The sequence below is a fragment of the Lonchura striata genome, chromosome 12 (assembly GCF_046129695.1).
Source record: "Lonchura striata isolate bLonStr1 chromosome 12, bLonStr1.mat, whole genome shotgun sequence".
NCBI classification, from domain to species: domain Eukaryota; kingdom Metazoa; phylum Chordata; class Aves; order Passeriformes; family Estrildidae; genus Lonchura; species Lonchura striata.
The window spans coordinates 16,769,833-16,784,826 of NC_134614.1; the positions used below are offsets into that span (position 1 = coordinate 16,769,833).

General features: G+C 45.7%; 1 protein-coding gene across 1 annotated transcript in view; it reads left to right on the forward strand.

Moving 5' to 3' along the window:
- The first annotated feature begins 553 nt into the window (after positions 1-553).
- Positions 554-14,994, forward strand: part of PTPRG (protein tyrosine phosphatase receptor type G) — a 391,106-nt gene continuing 376,665 nt past the window's right edge. Inside the window, exon 1 of the mRNA XM_021537228.3 lies at positions 554-829. Coding sequence (XP_021392903.3) covers positions 745-829 — 85 coding nt within the window. The 5' untranslated portion in view covers positions 554-744. The remainder of the gene's footprint in view (positions 830-14,994) is intronic.

The following is a 14,994-nucleotide window of genomic DNA, read 5'->3' on the forward strand; positions in this document are numbered from 1 at the left end:
CTTCCAGCAGACAGCGCCGGGGCGAAAGCGCGGAACCCGAAATTGCAAGCGGCGAATTTCCGCGGCTCGGCGGCACGCCGTCCTCCGCGACTACACGCACACAGCCGGCGGGGCGGGAGCGGGAGCGCGCACGGGAGCGCGTCCCCGAGCGCGCCCCCGCCCCGCCGCCGCGGCCGCTTTAAGGGCGGCGGGGGCGCGCCGCCGGGGCGCCCGGCGCGCCGCCGCCTCTCCTCGCCTCGCCTCGCCGCCGCGCCGCGCTCTCTCTCCCTCTCTCTCCCTCGCCCCGCTTTAAAGTCTCCGCCAGGATCCGGGCTCGCCCGCCACTTCCTGTACGGCAGGATGGAGCGCGCCGGGGCCCCGGCTGACCGCCGCCCGCCCGCCCGTGCGCGGAGGCGGCTGTGAGCGCCCCGTCCGCGGCATGCGCGCCCCGCCGCTGCTGCCCGCCTGAGCCGCGCCGCCCCGCGCCCGCCGAGCCGCGCGGGGGGGTCCCCGCGCCCCGCCGGCGCTCCTCGCTGTCCTCCCCCTGCCCCGCGCTTGGGGGATTTTTTTTTTTTTTTTCCTCGTAGAGAAGGCGAGCAGGAGCCCCCCGCTTTCTCCCGCAGGAACAGGGGTGCGGGGAGAAACTTATTTTCAACAAGTTTTTTTTATTTTTTTTGCCCCCTCCCTCCCCCCCCCTTTTTTTTTTCCTCCCCCTGTGTGTTAATTATTTTAGCCCCATTCCCCTTTCGATGTGCGGCTTTGGACATGCGGAGGCTACTGCAACCGTGTTGGTGGATCTTTTTCTTGAAAATCACCAGCTCCGTGCTCCATGATGTGGTGTGCTTCCCCGGTGAGTGAGAGCGGCGGCTAGGGGGGCTCCCGGTGCCTCGTCCACACGTGCCCGCGACCCCCGCAGGGAGCCGGCGGGGCATCCCGCGGGCGCGGAGGATGCGCCAGGGACCGCGGGGGCCCGTTTGCCGGGGCGGCCCCAGCGTTGGGTGTCCTCCCGCTCCACAGCACTCTCCCGGCTGCGGGCTGCGCTGCCCGCGAGTGGGGCCGTGCGTGGAGCACGGGCTCGGTTCCGCGCTCCCGGCGCGCTGTCCCCGGTCTCCGGTGCATTGCAGCGCCCGGCGGCGTGGGGCGGGCGCGTGTGTGGGGGGGTCCTTGCGCGCTGCTGTTCTTCCGTGGGGCTGCCTGGAGCTCCCTTTGTGCTGCGGGACCGCCGCTCGCCGCCCCGAAAGGCAGCGTGACTCCGCGCTCCGACTCCGCGTCGCAGCCCCCCGGTTCCCCCGCCAGAAACTTCGCGGTGCGCGGGTCTGTGCCCTCCCCACCCCACTCGTGTCCGCGGTGGGGGTCTCGCCGTGCCGCGTGCTGACCTTGGCAGGGCGGGGGGGAGTCCCGGGAGGCTGCGCCTCCGCACCGCACCGGGGCTAGAGCTGCGCGGCCACCGCCGCGCACCCGCGGGAGAGCGCTTCCGCGGGCGGGGGGCACTCGGCGACCACCATACAGTTCTCCCCCCGCTTTGAACCCCACGGCCGGTGCCTGCGTATCGCTTCTCGCCCCGGCTCGACCCGCGGGGCTGGCGTGTGACGGGGCCGGGTGGGCGCTCCCCGCCGCGGGACGCGCGGCCCCGCCGCGGCCCCGGCCCGGGGGAACTCGCGGGGCTCGGGCTGCGCCGCCTCCCGCCGCAGCGCCCGGGCCGCCCGCCAGGGGCGCTGTGGCGCCGCCGGCGCCCCCGCGGGGCGCGCGCCCCTCCGGCGGCGCGCAGCGCGGGCCCCGCCCGGCGCGCTCCCGCGGCCGCCCCGGGCACGGCCGGGTCCCGGGAGGGGCCGGGGGTCTCGGGCGGTCCCGGGGGTCTCGGGCGGTCCCGGGGGTTGCTTTGCCCGGAGCTGCCGCCCTCCCGGCGGGGATGGGGCGGGGGGTGCGCGGCGAGGGGCCCCGGGGGCAGCGCGAGCCCCTCTGCCCCCGCCGCCGCGGCTCCTCCCGTCCTTGCCGTGAGCTCCCGAGGCTGCCCTGGCTCTTGTGCGAGAGTCCAATGAAATAATTAAATTCTGGAGGTTCTATAGGAACTTTCACTTATGTGTCCTTTTTTTTTCCTCTTTCTGGAATACCCTTTTTTTTCCTAACACCAAATGCAGAGCTAAGCAGCTAGACGCATCCCATTCCTTCCAGCAGCTTCTCACATGGCAAAATGATTCGAAGCAAAAAGAAACTAAGTTGGGGAGAGGGTTAATACCTCTGCAGCTTTTGACGAAACATTTATCTTCCTTGTATTGATTTCTTCTCAATTTCAGCCCTTGGAGTGATGCCTTTCTCTCTGGTTCTGATATGTATTGTATAGTAATTACATCTAGAAGGCAGGCTTCAGGAATGCTGCAGGAAAACAACCCGATGTTGGTTTAATATGACAGTATTGTATGACTTGCTGATTTAGATCAGCGATGTTTGAACCAGATAATATTTGCATTATGGTTCGAATATGAAGATGGATGCAAGCAGAGGGTAGTAGGACGCTTGCAGAGTGTTGGTAAACTCTTTAATGCCAGAAGCCATAAAACAGCTGTGTAATACTCGGGAATGTTTCGGGGCCGTTTGTTGCTAAAGGTTTGCCTGGAAAGCAAACTATTTTCCAGAAAGGCTTTTATGCCTTTAGTTTTTGTACAGAGCTACCATGAGCTTTCCTCTGAAGAGCAGCAGTACCTGGTGTGCGTGCAGCCGAGGGGTGCGAGGGAAACATCCTGAGAAACGGGGACGCCTCCCGCGCTGGTCCCGCTCTGGTCCCGCTCTGGTCCCGCACCTCAGCGATGCCCGAGGCAGGAGAGCTGCAGCGAGGATCTCTGTGGGCTCTAACAGGACTTTGGTGCCCACAACATCCAATGGCAAATCATCGGAATTTGTGTTGGCAGGGAATCCCGGCCGGTTATTAACCATTTACTATCTATCACAAATGCTGCTGTATCTTTTCACAGTGTTTTCTAGAGACGATTAAAGAAGTAAGGTATTTGTCAGCTTGGTTTTAATTTGTAAGCATCCTTCTTCCCTGTGTTTCATATCTGGCTCCCTTTAAATGGAAGAGAGGTCACTACTTGTTTTCTCCCCTGCGAATCACTTTACTTTGTGAGAAAACATAAAGGCTATTCTTTTCTTTGTTCAGTAACAATAAATGAACCATGTAGAAAATAAGTCTTTGCAGTATTTCTTTGTTACTAGTGTTGTAGTAGGGCTTCACTGTTTAAGTAGGTATTTTTGTTGCTGTTCCTTTGGTTGCAGTAAGAGAAAGGAGTCAGTCTGGCAGAAAAATATGTGGGTAAGGGTTTCCTCTTTCTGAACAGTTTAGTGCATTTCTCTGTGGGCTTGTCACTGGTAATTGCATTGGTTAATAAATCAAACCAAGACAAGGTAAGGGGTTGTTTCCATGGGATCTGTTTGCTCATTAATCTAAATTCACAGTACCAAAAATCAGTAAGACATAAATAGTAGCATTAAGGTGATATCCTTACTATCTGATTTCTTGGTGCTTTGCCAAGAGAGAGTAAGTATTTTTTTGTAAAGGCAGAAGTACACATTTGTGCAGTTTTTAGCTCTTCTTTGACATTCCTGTTGTCTAAGGAATGACAATTGCTACCATTTTCTTAGGCTAGACGCATAAATAAAAGCGATTTTCTTCAGTCTAGATTAGCTCTTTGATAATGAATCAAATTGTTGCTAACCTGGCAACTGCCTAAATGGTTTTGGATTTTGAGTCTTCAAAGATCCAAGCTGAGAGTTAATTTTGCATGTAACTGTCTTCTACTTGAAGGAAAAATTATACTGGGAGCTATGCCTTATGAACTAAGTAAATACTTCTTCAGATATTTTTAAAGGAACAGAAAAAACTGTCTTTGTCTAGTAAAGATTTTACAGAGGAAGGTGCATTGTGCACGTAGAGAAATACGGAATGTACAGGAGAGGGCCCTCCAAGACTTTATTTAGTCCTGTGGCTTTTATGAAGATGACACTTCGTACATTTTAATTATCCCTTATTTTCAGTGCTGTTTCAAAATATGTTACAGGAAGTTGCTAATGGAGTCCTTGCAGATAAAGACAGTCAAGTCAGCCTTCCCAGGCTGCGAGAGCTGAGTTTGTGATTTGCTTCTTGGTGGGGTGAACTCCAGGGAGAGCTTTGCTGTCCCTTAGCAGCCTTGTGGTTAACGGGGCCTGGACCCAGCTTGCAAAAGTCTTCAGGTAGTCACAGAAGCTGTCTGTGCTAGCAGCCAGAGAAAGAGCTTCCTAAAGTTGGGAGGGAGGAGGAGGCATCACAGAAGGAAAGGATTTTAATACATTAAAAAAAAAAGAAAGGAACACAATTTGAGGGTAACCAGAATTTCCTGCCCAATATTGCAATATCTACAAAGCTTGTATCCAGGCTGGGGATGTTGCTCTGCTTGGAAGGACAAGGAGGATTTTTTGCCTGTGTGCACGAGTTAGGATTTCTTTTATTGCTCTCTTATCCCCTATATCTTCTCCTTTTTGCCTAGAAAAGGAGGATGTAAGGGTTTCTGATCCTGTTCAGAAAAGGGGTGTTTTAGAGCAGTGATGAACTTCTGTGAGTCAAGCAGAGCTGTCTTGTCCTTCACCTGTCCCACCTGCATCCACACTGGAAATCTCTGTGGAACAAATAGATCCTGCTTGGTACCATAAAAAAAGTCACTAGAAATTACCTATTGATTCAGTAGGGTGATGGTTTCACTCCCAGTTTCTGGGTCTTTGCAAGGACAAGTGTTGGCTGTACTGTTATCAAGTTCTATAAGTTTAATAGTTGGAATTTGTTTCCAATTACAGGAAAGACAGCTAACAGCTCTATCCATCTTATAATCAGTGCTCAAGGACTAACATACTTACAGTTTTCTGAAATAAATGTTATTAAAGTTGACTCAAATTTAAATGTTCAAGTTTCATGGTTAAATTAAGGAATGGCTTCAAACTATTAATCTCAGCTGTCCTTGGAAAAAAGTGCTAATCATTTGGTTGCTGCTTTTTAGCAACAAAATGAACATGTGGCATGATGTTCTCTGAAGCCTAAGGGTCTAGTAATAACACTGTACTTTAGCTAATATATAACTTTAATTGGAGAAATTATGAAAAAATGAGCCTAATTTCTGTTTGCCCAAGTTATTGTGCTTCCATTTTTATTGAGCTGCTCCTGTGTGTTGGTGAAATTGTATTTGTTTATGTGCCATGCTAGTTTAAGTTTAATTCTAAACAACAATTCTTAAGTATTTTAGGAAGTGAAGCTTATCAGACAAATGTTTTTAAAAATATGGAGTCATCTGAGGATTTAGCTATACACCATATGGGTTAATTTATGGTTTGTATATTCCTTTTGGGGACTGCTTGCTGCTTTAGGTGTCTAAGTATGTTTATAAAGTTTTCCCTTCTTCATGAGATAAACCCATGTCAGTGTTTCCTCCAAGTGAAAATTGTGCATCTGCATCTTCTTGCACAGGTTGATGGGAACATAACTTCACATATTGCCAGGTACAGCCCCATTCCACCAGGGAGTATCAGTTTTGTGAACACATACAAGGGCTGGAAGCAAAGCAGAGAAGGAAGATGTGCATTAATGCATCCTTTCATCCTAAGCAGAAGAACCTGGGGTGTGGCCAACTGGAGGTGCAAAACTAGAGAATAGCTTTTGATGAAAGCAACTAGTTTCCACATCTGTGTGTCCATAAAAGTTTACAGAAAAAAAAAACCACAGAAAAATGATCCCTGAGTGCTGTTAATTTTTCCATTACTCAGTATCTTGCCCTGATGATCATGTTATCTGTATTGCAGGGTACAGATTACTTGCCTCAAGGCAAGTCAAATTGGTTTCTTCCTTTCAGTGGTGCTGACAGGTCCTCCAGTGCTCCAAGGTGATCTCAGCCCACTTCACTAAGGACAAGTGTACTTTTGAATGAATCTGGGCTGCACTGGTTGTGTCTCCAAATGCTTGCATCTCAATGTGCACTCATCTTCTTGAGGCACAGCTGCCAGGACACAGCAGATTCCAGCTTTATGCCTTGAGCTGTCACATATTTGTGGCCTAAGCAGAATCTCTTCCCACCCTGAAAGTGAACAGATGAATTAGGGAGCAGATTGCAAGCACAGCAATGATGCTGCTGAGATACTCCATGGATATTGCTGTTCTTGTCTTGTTTTTCCTTTCCCCTGATATTATTACTGAGAAGCTGGAGGAAGCAGTGCTGAGAATAAACTCCCTCCTTTGGAGGAGGAGGAGGAGGAATGAAGGCACAGGGCAGTAAGGGAGCTCAGAAGTTCATGCAGTCACTGTGTTTTGCTACACTGAACGGCTCACCTTACAGCAATTTGAATTAGCATTCAAGTGAACTATGGTTAAAGTAAATCAGTTACTGTATGGCCTCTTTTTTTTTCATGTGGTTGTATTATGCATCTCCAAGTTTGCTTGGGAGTTGAAGTACTAGTGCTCTTAATTATCAAGTCATTTGAATAATGATGAACAATTTTCTAGAACTTAAAACATGTCTGCAGCATGCACCTGCCAGTAGTACTGGCACACAAAATCTCAATTGATGTGGTGTTGCAGTTTTTCCATGCATAAATGCTGCAGTGATGCCTGATAGATGTTTATCCTGCCCAGTGCCTGCTTTGAGGGACTTTGCATTCATAGTGTGGGGGCCTTTCTAAAGAAAATCTAGGTATTTTGAGAATTGGATGCTTAGCTTAGGAAAGCTCCTTTGAAAAATCCTTTTCTCTGCTTGCAGCAATGTAATGAATGAAACCTTGAGCCCTGAAGAGCTGCAGTGGTATTTAGGAGCAAAATGCAGGATGTTATTTGGTCTTGTGGCAGGTGCTTTGTTCTTTTTTTGAAATAAAATGTGCCTGTCTCTCTGACAGAGTGCTGTTAAAAGTTCTGTTGGGAGTCAGTTTATTCTGCTGACAGGAAAGGAAAGCTATTTGATAACTTCTCCCAGGCAAAGTGAAGAGTTGTTCAGTGTTTCCACACCTCACTCTTTCCATCTTCTGTCCTTGCAGAGGCTTGCAAGAGACATAGGAAATGCTCTAATATCTGCTTTAACCAAAGCAGTCCTTGCTCTTTTCTTGCTCCTATAAAAGTATCTACTTGGATTATTGTTTTAACAGTTTGAAGTCTTAGACCTGGAGTTACTTGGAGAGGTTGTCAGGCTGGTTGATGACCAGTGTTGGTTGTCCCAGAATAGAAGAGGACTTCAGTGTAAGAAGAAGTGAACACTGAATAAGCAGGATATGATGGTTATGTTGTGCCAGTGCACTGTAAAAGTAATTTTTCTGCTGCAGAGGTAAATAGAAACACTTCTGTCTTGGCCCATGTTGATGGTCCTCAACTGAAAGGAAATTACTTTCTTTTGGTCTCTACATTTCTTTGGAACAAGAATGTCCCTGAGGTAACTCCCATCACTGAGAACCACTCTACCTTTGTGTCAGTTTGGTGTGCTTAGACATGCTTCCCTCAATAATCTTTTTTCCCTTTCCCCACCTCCCCTCTCCCCTTCTGGATTTTACAAGAATTTGGTTTGTATCTTATGAAGTTTCTGATGCATATCTCAAAATCTGTTTTGACAAAGAGCTTTTTAGGGCAAGTTTAGTGAATTTATTTTTTGTTGACAAATGTTTCTATTAAACCTCTGCTTGGTGGCCTCAGCGTGAGGCTTGTGTCCAGCCATCCCTCCCCATTCCCAACCCCCTGGAAACAATAAAGATACCTAGTAACTTTCAAATAATTAAGTGCAGATCTACATTGCTATCAAAATTGAGTTTAAGGATTAATTTTTTATAGACTTTCATTGGCATTTAGATTACTAAGGTGCTTTTAGACTTCTGGAGATTATGGTATAGATTTACTGCAGTCAGAGTAGAAATGAGGGATTGTGCAGTGTGTCTGTCTCTTCAACATTGCATCCCTTCACTGGATAGGCTGAGAGAAGCAGTTGAAAGTCTCTTCTTGTTGGCCTCCATTCTACTTGTAGGTAGTTGACTTATTATTGTTACAGTGCAGTAGCTTGTGTATTTTGTATTTAAATCCATGCTTAAAATGCAACTATAATTTGCCTGTTGACAGCAGTTGCATCATATTTTAATTGGTGAGAAGTGCTAATGGAGTGTTCAGGTTCTAAAATTAGTTGTTTATTTTTCCTTCTTTGCCCAAGGGTTTTGCATCAGATTATATGGTTTCTGTATAACTGTTTGTGTTCTGAAGTGACACCTTTGTACAGTTTTAGCTATTTAAGTAAGTGTTAAAATTTGTGCTCAGTGACAGCAGTTTCAGAAACTGTGACTTTTAAAATTGTTTCTTACTACATTGTTTATGCATTGCAAAGCGCTTCCCTCCTGTTTACTGTGAATTAATTCATTGTTATATTTGCAAACTGGGGGTGCAAAATGTGCAAGTTCTGTTATTTCTTCTCTTGGTGCAATGGCAGATCCTCAGCCACTGCACACCATCATGGCACGACTGCTGCTGCTGTTGCTGTGGCAGCTTTCACCGTGTGAGGATTTGTCCTGTAACCCTCATCATGACATCATTCTGAAATACAGCTGTGCTTGTTATTGTCAATATTCCCTTTGGGTGGCCTTGTGTCAAAGGGATGCTGTTTTAATACTGTCTTTATACTTCTCTGAAAGTTTTTCTTTTACCATGTGGTAGAATGTAAAACCACCTCCTAGGATGAGTCTGCCTGTGGTGAAGCAGAGATGTTCAGTCTGTCCATTAAAATTCTGGCTTTCTGGAGGATGCTTTATCATATGTGTCAGTCCTTGGAATGCTTTATCAAATGTATCACTCAGTTATCTCTTTTAAATCAATTATTTGTGTGGTGCCCATTTTGAAATTATTCCAAACTTCTTTCTATGAGCAAAGTAGTTACCAAAACAAATAAGCCACCAAAAAAAGTGGTGCTTGAATTACTGAATATCAAACTATAAATATACAACTACTTTAACAACTCTCTTCTTATCTGTTTCACTTTTCCCTACTAGTTTAACCAGCCCTCTGATATTTTGTTACCATGGGAGTACCTCCACATTAGGATAAAACCATATTACAATGTCTTGATAAACCCTTTGACCTGAACCTCACAGACCCTTTGCTGTGAGATTTTATCCAGTCCTTGAATAATTTTTTATCAGAGTATTTTTTGTCCTTTTCTCTAGGATTTTTTTTTTTTTTTTTTTTTAGAAAGGTGCACACCAGAACTGAACACTGGTCTTGTTCATATTATGCATGTGCAATGCTATTGCCCTTTCTGTTTGTCCAGGGATTTTCAGTGGCCTATTTTTCTGGCACAGCAAGGAAGCTCATGTTGATTGTTTGCCTAGTATGACTTCTAGATCATTATTGGAGTCAGTGCTGAACAAAATACTCTGCTGTTCAGTGGATGTGGCCTGGATCACTGATTCTTAGGGCTTCAACTTTATTTTCATAAGCTCTTCAAATTCATCTTCTTTCCCGTTTTAAAATGTTTTTTCAAATGTGGCTTGAATACAGCTATAATGGGAATTTTAGAACTAGAAAGAAAGGCTTAAGTCCTCTGCAGTCTTAGTGTCTCTAAGATAATTTCTTCTGGTTTTGTTTGTTTGCTTTTTAAGCCCAACATTTTTTAAGGGAGTAGCAATCCGTGCATCCTTTTAACAGGCCAGGTGATGTGGAGTTATCTAAAGAGGGTAACTCAGGTTTTGATTTCTGTCAGACAGGGAACCCTGAAGGTTTCACACAGCTCCAGAACCTGCCTGTGACCTTCTGGCCACACTTGTCACCCCACTGTGATGACTCAAGGTGAGCTCCATCAGACACCTGGAGTGGGTATTGTGGGCCTCAGATTCAGTCAAAGAAAGAAACTGAGAGTTTTTGCCTGGCTAGAAACTCTCAGTTTCTTTCTTTGACTGAATCTGAGACCCACAGGTATTGCAATGTGGGTGCAATCCCAAGGAGGCAGTGGTTTCCCTGGAATGTGGGGAGGGTTTGCCATGTCCATACCCTTACCATGCTACTGTTAATCCTGCTGCTGGTTTTGATAGAAAGTGTTTCTCTGCTGGAAGTGGGTGAGACTAGATGTTGAGCTGGATATTCTCTGCAACAATTTATATCTGCTCTGTTACTGTGACCCTGTTCCATTAGGGTGGCTGCAGGCACAGTTTTGTGGGAACTGGGGTGGGGCTGTGAGAAGCAGGTGAGCAGCAATGAGCCAGGGAGTGCCCAGGTGCTCTGAGCAACCCCAAAGGGAGCAGAGGGCACACAGGTGCCATGCATCAACATGAGGGGATAAAAGGTTGGGCTAAAGAACCAGAAGGGCAGATGCTTGCAGCCTTCTCAAGTGGTGTGGTGTTACTACTCTGTATGGGCAGAACCTGAAGCCTTCTGATGAGGTATGATGTTACTCTGTTTGGGGAAATGCTTAAAGCTTTCTTAAATTGTGTGGTGATACTCTGTGTATCGTGGCCATCTCAGCTGTGGCAGGTGGCCTCCCTTGGATGCTTTTAGCTTTTTACCTTGATTGTGTCTGATTAGCCTCATGTATCAAATGGTGAAAAAACAGTCCCTTCTCCCTCGGCTGATATTTTCTGGGAAGAGCCTGGGGTATTGCAAAGGTATGTGAGAAAGTGGAGAGATATTTATAACTAAAGGAGAGAAGGAGACCTCCTTCAATATAGGAGCCTTCACAAAAACCTGTTCTGTACCTACCAGGTAATGTTGACTCAAGTTCTGGTGTGCTGAAAGGATCATAAATCATGCTTGATTGATCCTGATGCTCTGGTGTGCTCCAGGCAGGCCCTGGCAGTGCATGCTGTCTGGAGAGCAGAGCAGAGTGACCAGGCAGCTTGCCAGGAAGGTTTTAATTAGCCTTTAATGTGATGGGCTGGATGGCCATCACCAAAAGTCCCTTGTAGTGTCGTTCTGTGCTGCACACACTCCTCCTGTGTCCGTGCTGGCTCTGAGGCTGCAGTGCAGAGATCAGAGCTGCTGGAGGTGCAGCTCTGTGCTGAGCAGGGATGGGCAGCCTGGTGCTGATGCTGGGGCTTGCTAGAGCGTGAAGCCTGTGAGTAATGGTAATGGGAATGTATTTCAATTTGTAACCCATTCTCCTGTATCAAGATTGGACTACTTCTATTCTGTTCCACATGTGCATCACTTGGGGAAACATGCTGATAGTACTAAACATTTAATTGCTTCTCTTGATTTTATTTGTAAATTAGAATCTAGAGGATCTGTGAGGAAAAAAAAAACCCAGAGCTTAATTGGACAACATTTTAGAGTTCCTAAAGAAAAGAGAACGTAGCTCTACAGCTTTTGGAGCTGAGACAAATGCAAACTTATTTATTGATCCATACATATGATATCATATTTTAACTACTGTCTAAACTGGAGGTCATCTCTGTACTAGATTGCTTAAGAATCTGTCTATCTTATCACATCTTGTACTCATTTATAGTTGCTTCCATTTCTGGCTTTGTTGGAGAGACAGCTAGTGTTTCAACCTAAATTAAAATCAATAAGAAGCAATTTCGTTTGTTTTTTAACTACTCGAGCAGGCGCTTTTTTTTTTGAGTGAGTCTCTGTATGTTCAACTAAGTCACTTGGTTTTTTTCCGTCAAGATAATTGCCAGGCCTCATTAATTCCTAATTTTTGCATATGTAGGAATTGGTTTATTTTCCAATGTACCTAACAAAATGTCAAATATGATTTAAAAATAAGCACTTGCTCTAAGTCATCACTGAGAAATAAATGCAGTAAAAAAATACTTGGCAGTTAGAAGTAGTTTAAAAATATCTTGGTGGCTGTAGTGAATGTTGAGACCCTGGAGTCCTGCACTGGCAAGGTAGCTCAGGCTTTCCCTGGCTCATTTGGGCAGTGATCTGCAGGGATGACTTCCAGTGGAAAAAGCAGAGTCTGGGTCTCTGTGCTTTCGGTCTTTGGCTAGGATTTTTCTGCATTATGCCAATTCATGTAAGAAGCTGTTGTGTTGTCAGCTGGCTTTTACTCCACAGCCAGCAGATTGCCAACCATAACAATTACCCTGAGTCAAATTCAGCTTGGAATTCACACTGCAGCAGTGCTGGGGCTTCCCAGGTAAGGCAGTGCTGAGCCATCAGGTGCTATTAGAGAATACCCCTGAAGGCAGTGCTCTGATGAAATGTCCAAAAGAGGAAGTGTTGCTGCTGTTGTGAGTTGATCCCAGGGTGATCAGGGTGATAAGGAAATCATCCTTGATGGCTTGCTGGAAAAGTCAATGCCTGTATTTTTGTCCGGTGGTTCTTTGGGTTGCTGTGATTTTGCTCAATGCTTCTTGTAATTTAAGGAATGTTGAAGAATTCCTGGAATGCTTAATTCTGATTACAAGAACATTTACTTGGTCTAAATCTCATTTCCTGTTTGACCTTCCTTTGAAGTGCCTAAGTGTTATGAGATACCTGTTACTTTAATTTCTTGGGTTCATTTTTCTCTCACCTTTTCTTTTCCTTCTGCTTGCTTTGATTCAAATAGGTTCATGAGTTAAGGAAGAGGGCAAAAAAGGCAAATCTGGCTACCTTGGTAATCAAAGCAAGAGGCACTTCTTTTAAGTTAATAGCTAAAGTAGGGTTTTGTAGGAACAAAACCTAATCAGTAACTAGATTTCATGATGAAGAGTGCATTTTATTCACCCTTGGAAGCAGCATAGGAGTTCTGTGTGAATTTCCTGAATTTGGTAACAAAACAGCAAATCAGTTAACTAATAACTTAAAACCACACAGCAATTCATGTTTATGTGCCAGGAAACCAGCTGGGTGTAAGAAAACATAAGCACACCTGGGATCCAGGGATGTAAGGTAAAAGTGACTTGTCCACATACTTGTGGCACCTATCCTAAGCCATGGTTCAGTGTAAGGAGTAATATATCACAGTACAAACAGATGCTCTGCCAAAAAGGTAATTAATACTTCATGTCAAGCACTATCTGCATGTACTGTTTTCCTTATTTCATCCTATTAAGCAGTGTGACCTTTTCTCTTTCAACAATTAGTTTCCAAGGTGAAAACCAACTTATGAAGGAAATTAACTTTTTTCATTGGTTCTGAGGAGTCTTAGAATTTCACAGTAGTCTTGATTGCACCTTCACACTGTGCAGTTTTGATTTCTGTCTTGATCAATAACTCTTCATTCCTGTAGTTTGAGATTGCATTTCCCCCTTCACTCCTGTATTTGGGAGACACGATAAGGCATTTTGGGTGCAGAGACAGATGAGGTTTCCAGGATGCTCACTGTCAATGAGTAACAACTCCACCTTGTCTCATTTGCACCCTGTTAGTAACAAGTTCACTTGCTAAAAGCTGAGATCAGGACAGAATTCCTGATGTGCCTGACAGTTGTGCTTTCAGTTGAACTGAGCCTATGAGCACTTCACTTAAATAATGAAGCAGTGTTCTTTCTTTGCAAAACCAGATGTTTCTAAACTATGTATGCTATGAGCCATGGGCCTTACAGTTTGATTTTTACAGTTTTTTATGCTTCTGATTTGTCTTTTTGCTTCTATTTGTGTAGTAAAGGCCATCCTGGAGTTAGCTACTTTCAGTTGTATTAATTGGAAATGATGTTGAAGCATGTGGGCCTCCTTGGAAGTGTTCTTTCTTGGTGAGGTGGACATGAAATGCATGGCTTTGGTGAACACTTTTCTACTGCAATACTGAGTGAAATAAAGAATGAAAGCCAGGGGTAGTGTCCTGTCTGCTCTGGGAAGCTGATGAACTATCCAGTGCTTCCCTTGGTGCCTTTCAGTGACTTTTGCTGTGATTGATACAAGCAGCATCAGCAAAAACTGGACCTTTCTGCCTGCCCTTGCTGTCTGTAGAGGCCTGCTCACTGTTTGTGTTTTATGATGTGCCTCTGCTGTCCTGCCTTCCAGGGTGACACTGCAGTGGTGCCAAGGTGGCTGTGAAGGAGCTAATGCTCTGGGTTTGGATGTATAACAAAAAAGAGCTCCAGAGACCTTTCTGCTGGACTTCTAAGGCTAATGCAGCGTTAGTGTCTTTAGTATTTGCAGCATCTCATAGAAGTACCTTAGACTGAAGAATTGTATATTATTCAGAACTGTCAATAACTTCAAAGAGCTGCTTTGCTATTCCTTTGTCCTTTCATTCTTGTCTGTCCTCCACTCGTGGCTTGTTCCGATGGTCACTGCTCTGTGGTTCTTTGATTGTGTTTGCCATGTGAGTTCCTGAGTTGTTCTCCTTGGCTGCAAAACCAAAACCCAGCAGGAGGTGCAGTGCTGCCTTCCTGAGCACTGTGCTGTCCTTGCTGTGGGTATTTGTATCAGCTGCAGGGATCCTCCCATGGGGGCTCCTTTCTTTGCCCTGTCCCTCTCTGCTGTAGTTGGGCATTTACACCCAGGCAGGGTTTGCTGCCCAGCCCTTAGGAAGCTGCAGGAGCAGTTTGGGTTCCTGGGTGCATGGCTGTGGGCAGCTGAAGCACTTTTCCAGACACCTGGCCCTGATTTCTCAGATATTTATCGTAAGGAGGATGCTCTGTTGCTCCTGGATCACTGTCTGATACTGGAATAGGTTTCTTCCATTAGTAAAGCAGTAGGTGGAATATGGAATAGAACAAATATTCAGCAGATACTGTAACAGTAGAATAGAACTGACTTTTCACTGGGGATTCATCACACCATTGCATAAGTAGTTTTTTTTTTTTTTTTTAAGTATAATCCTGTCTAGCCAAGTAATGAGGCTGTTTTACAGGGCAGGAAACCTCTTTGGTGTGTGATAGTGAAGGTAGATGGCCTTGTGAGTCCTTTGGCTGAAGTGTTTTTTGTTATTACTTTTCTGTTGACTTTGAAGCCAGAATTGCAAGTGTCCAAATAAAAACTGGTAACACCTGTTAATTTTGCACCAGGGTTGAAGTGGTAGAGAAAAGCTACATTATATAGAAACAGGTAGTTGGTTACACAGGATTATTGGTTTTGGCCTTGAAAAAAGTCTCCCTTCAGGCAGTGGAGATTTCT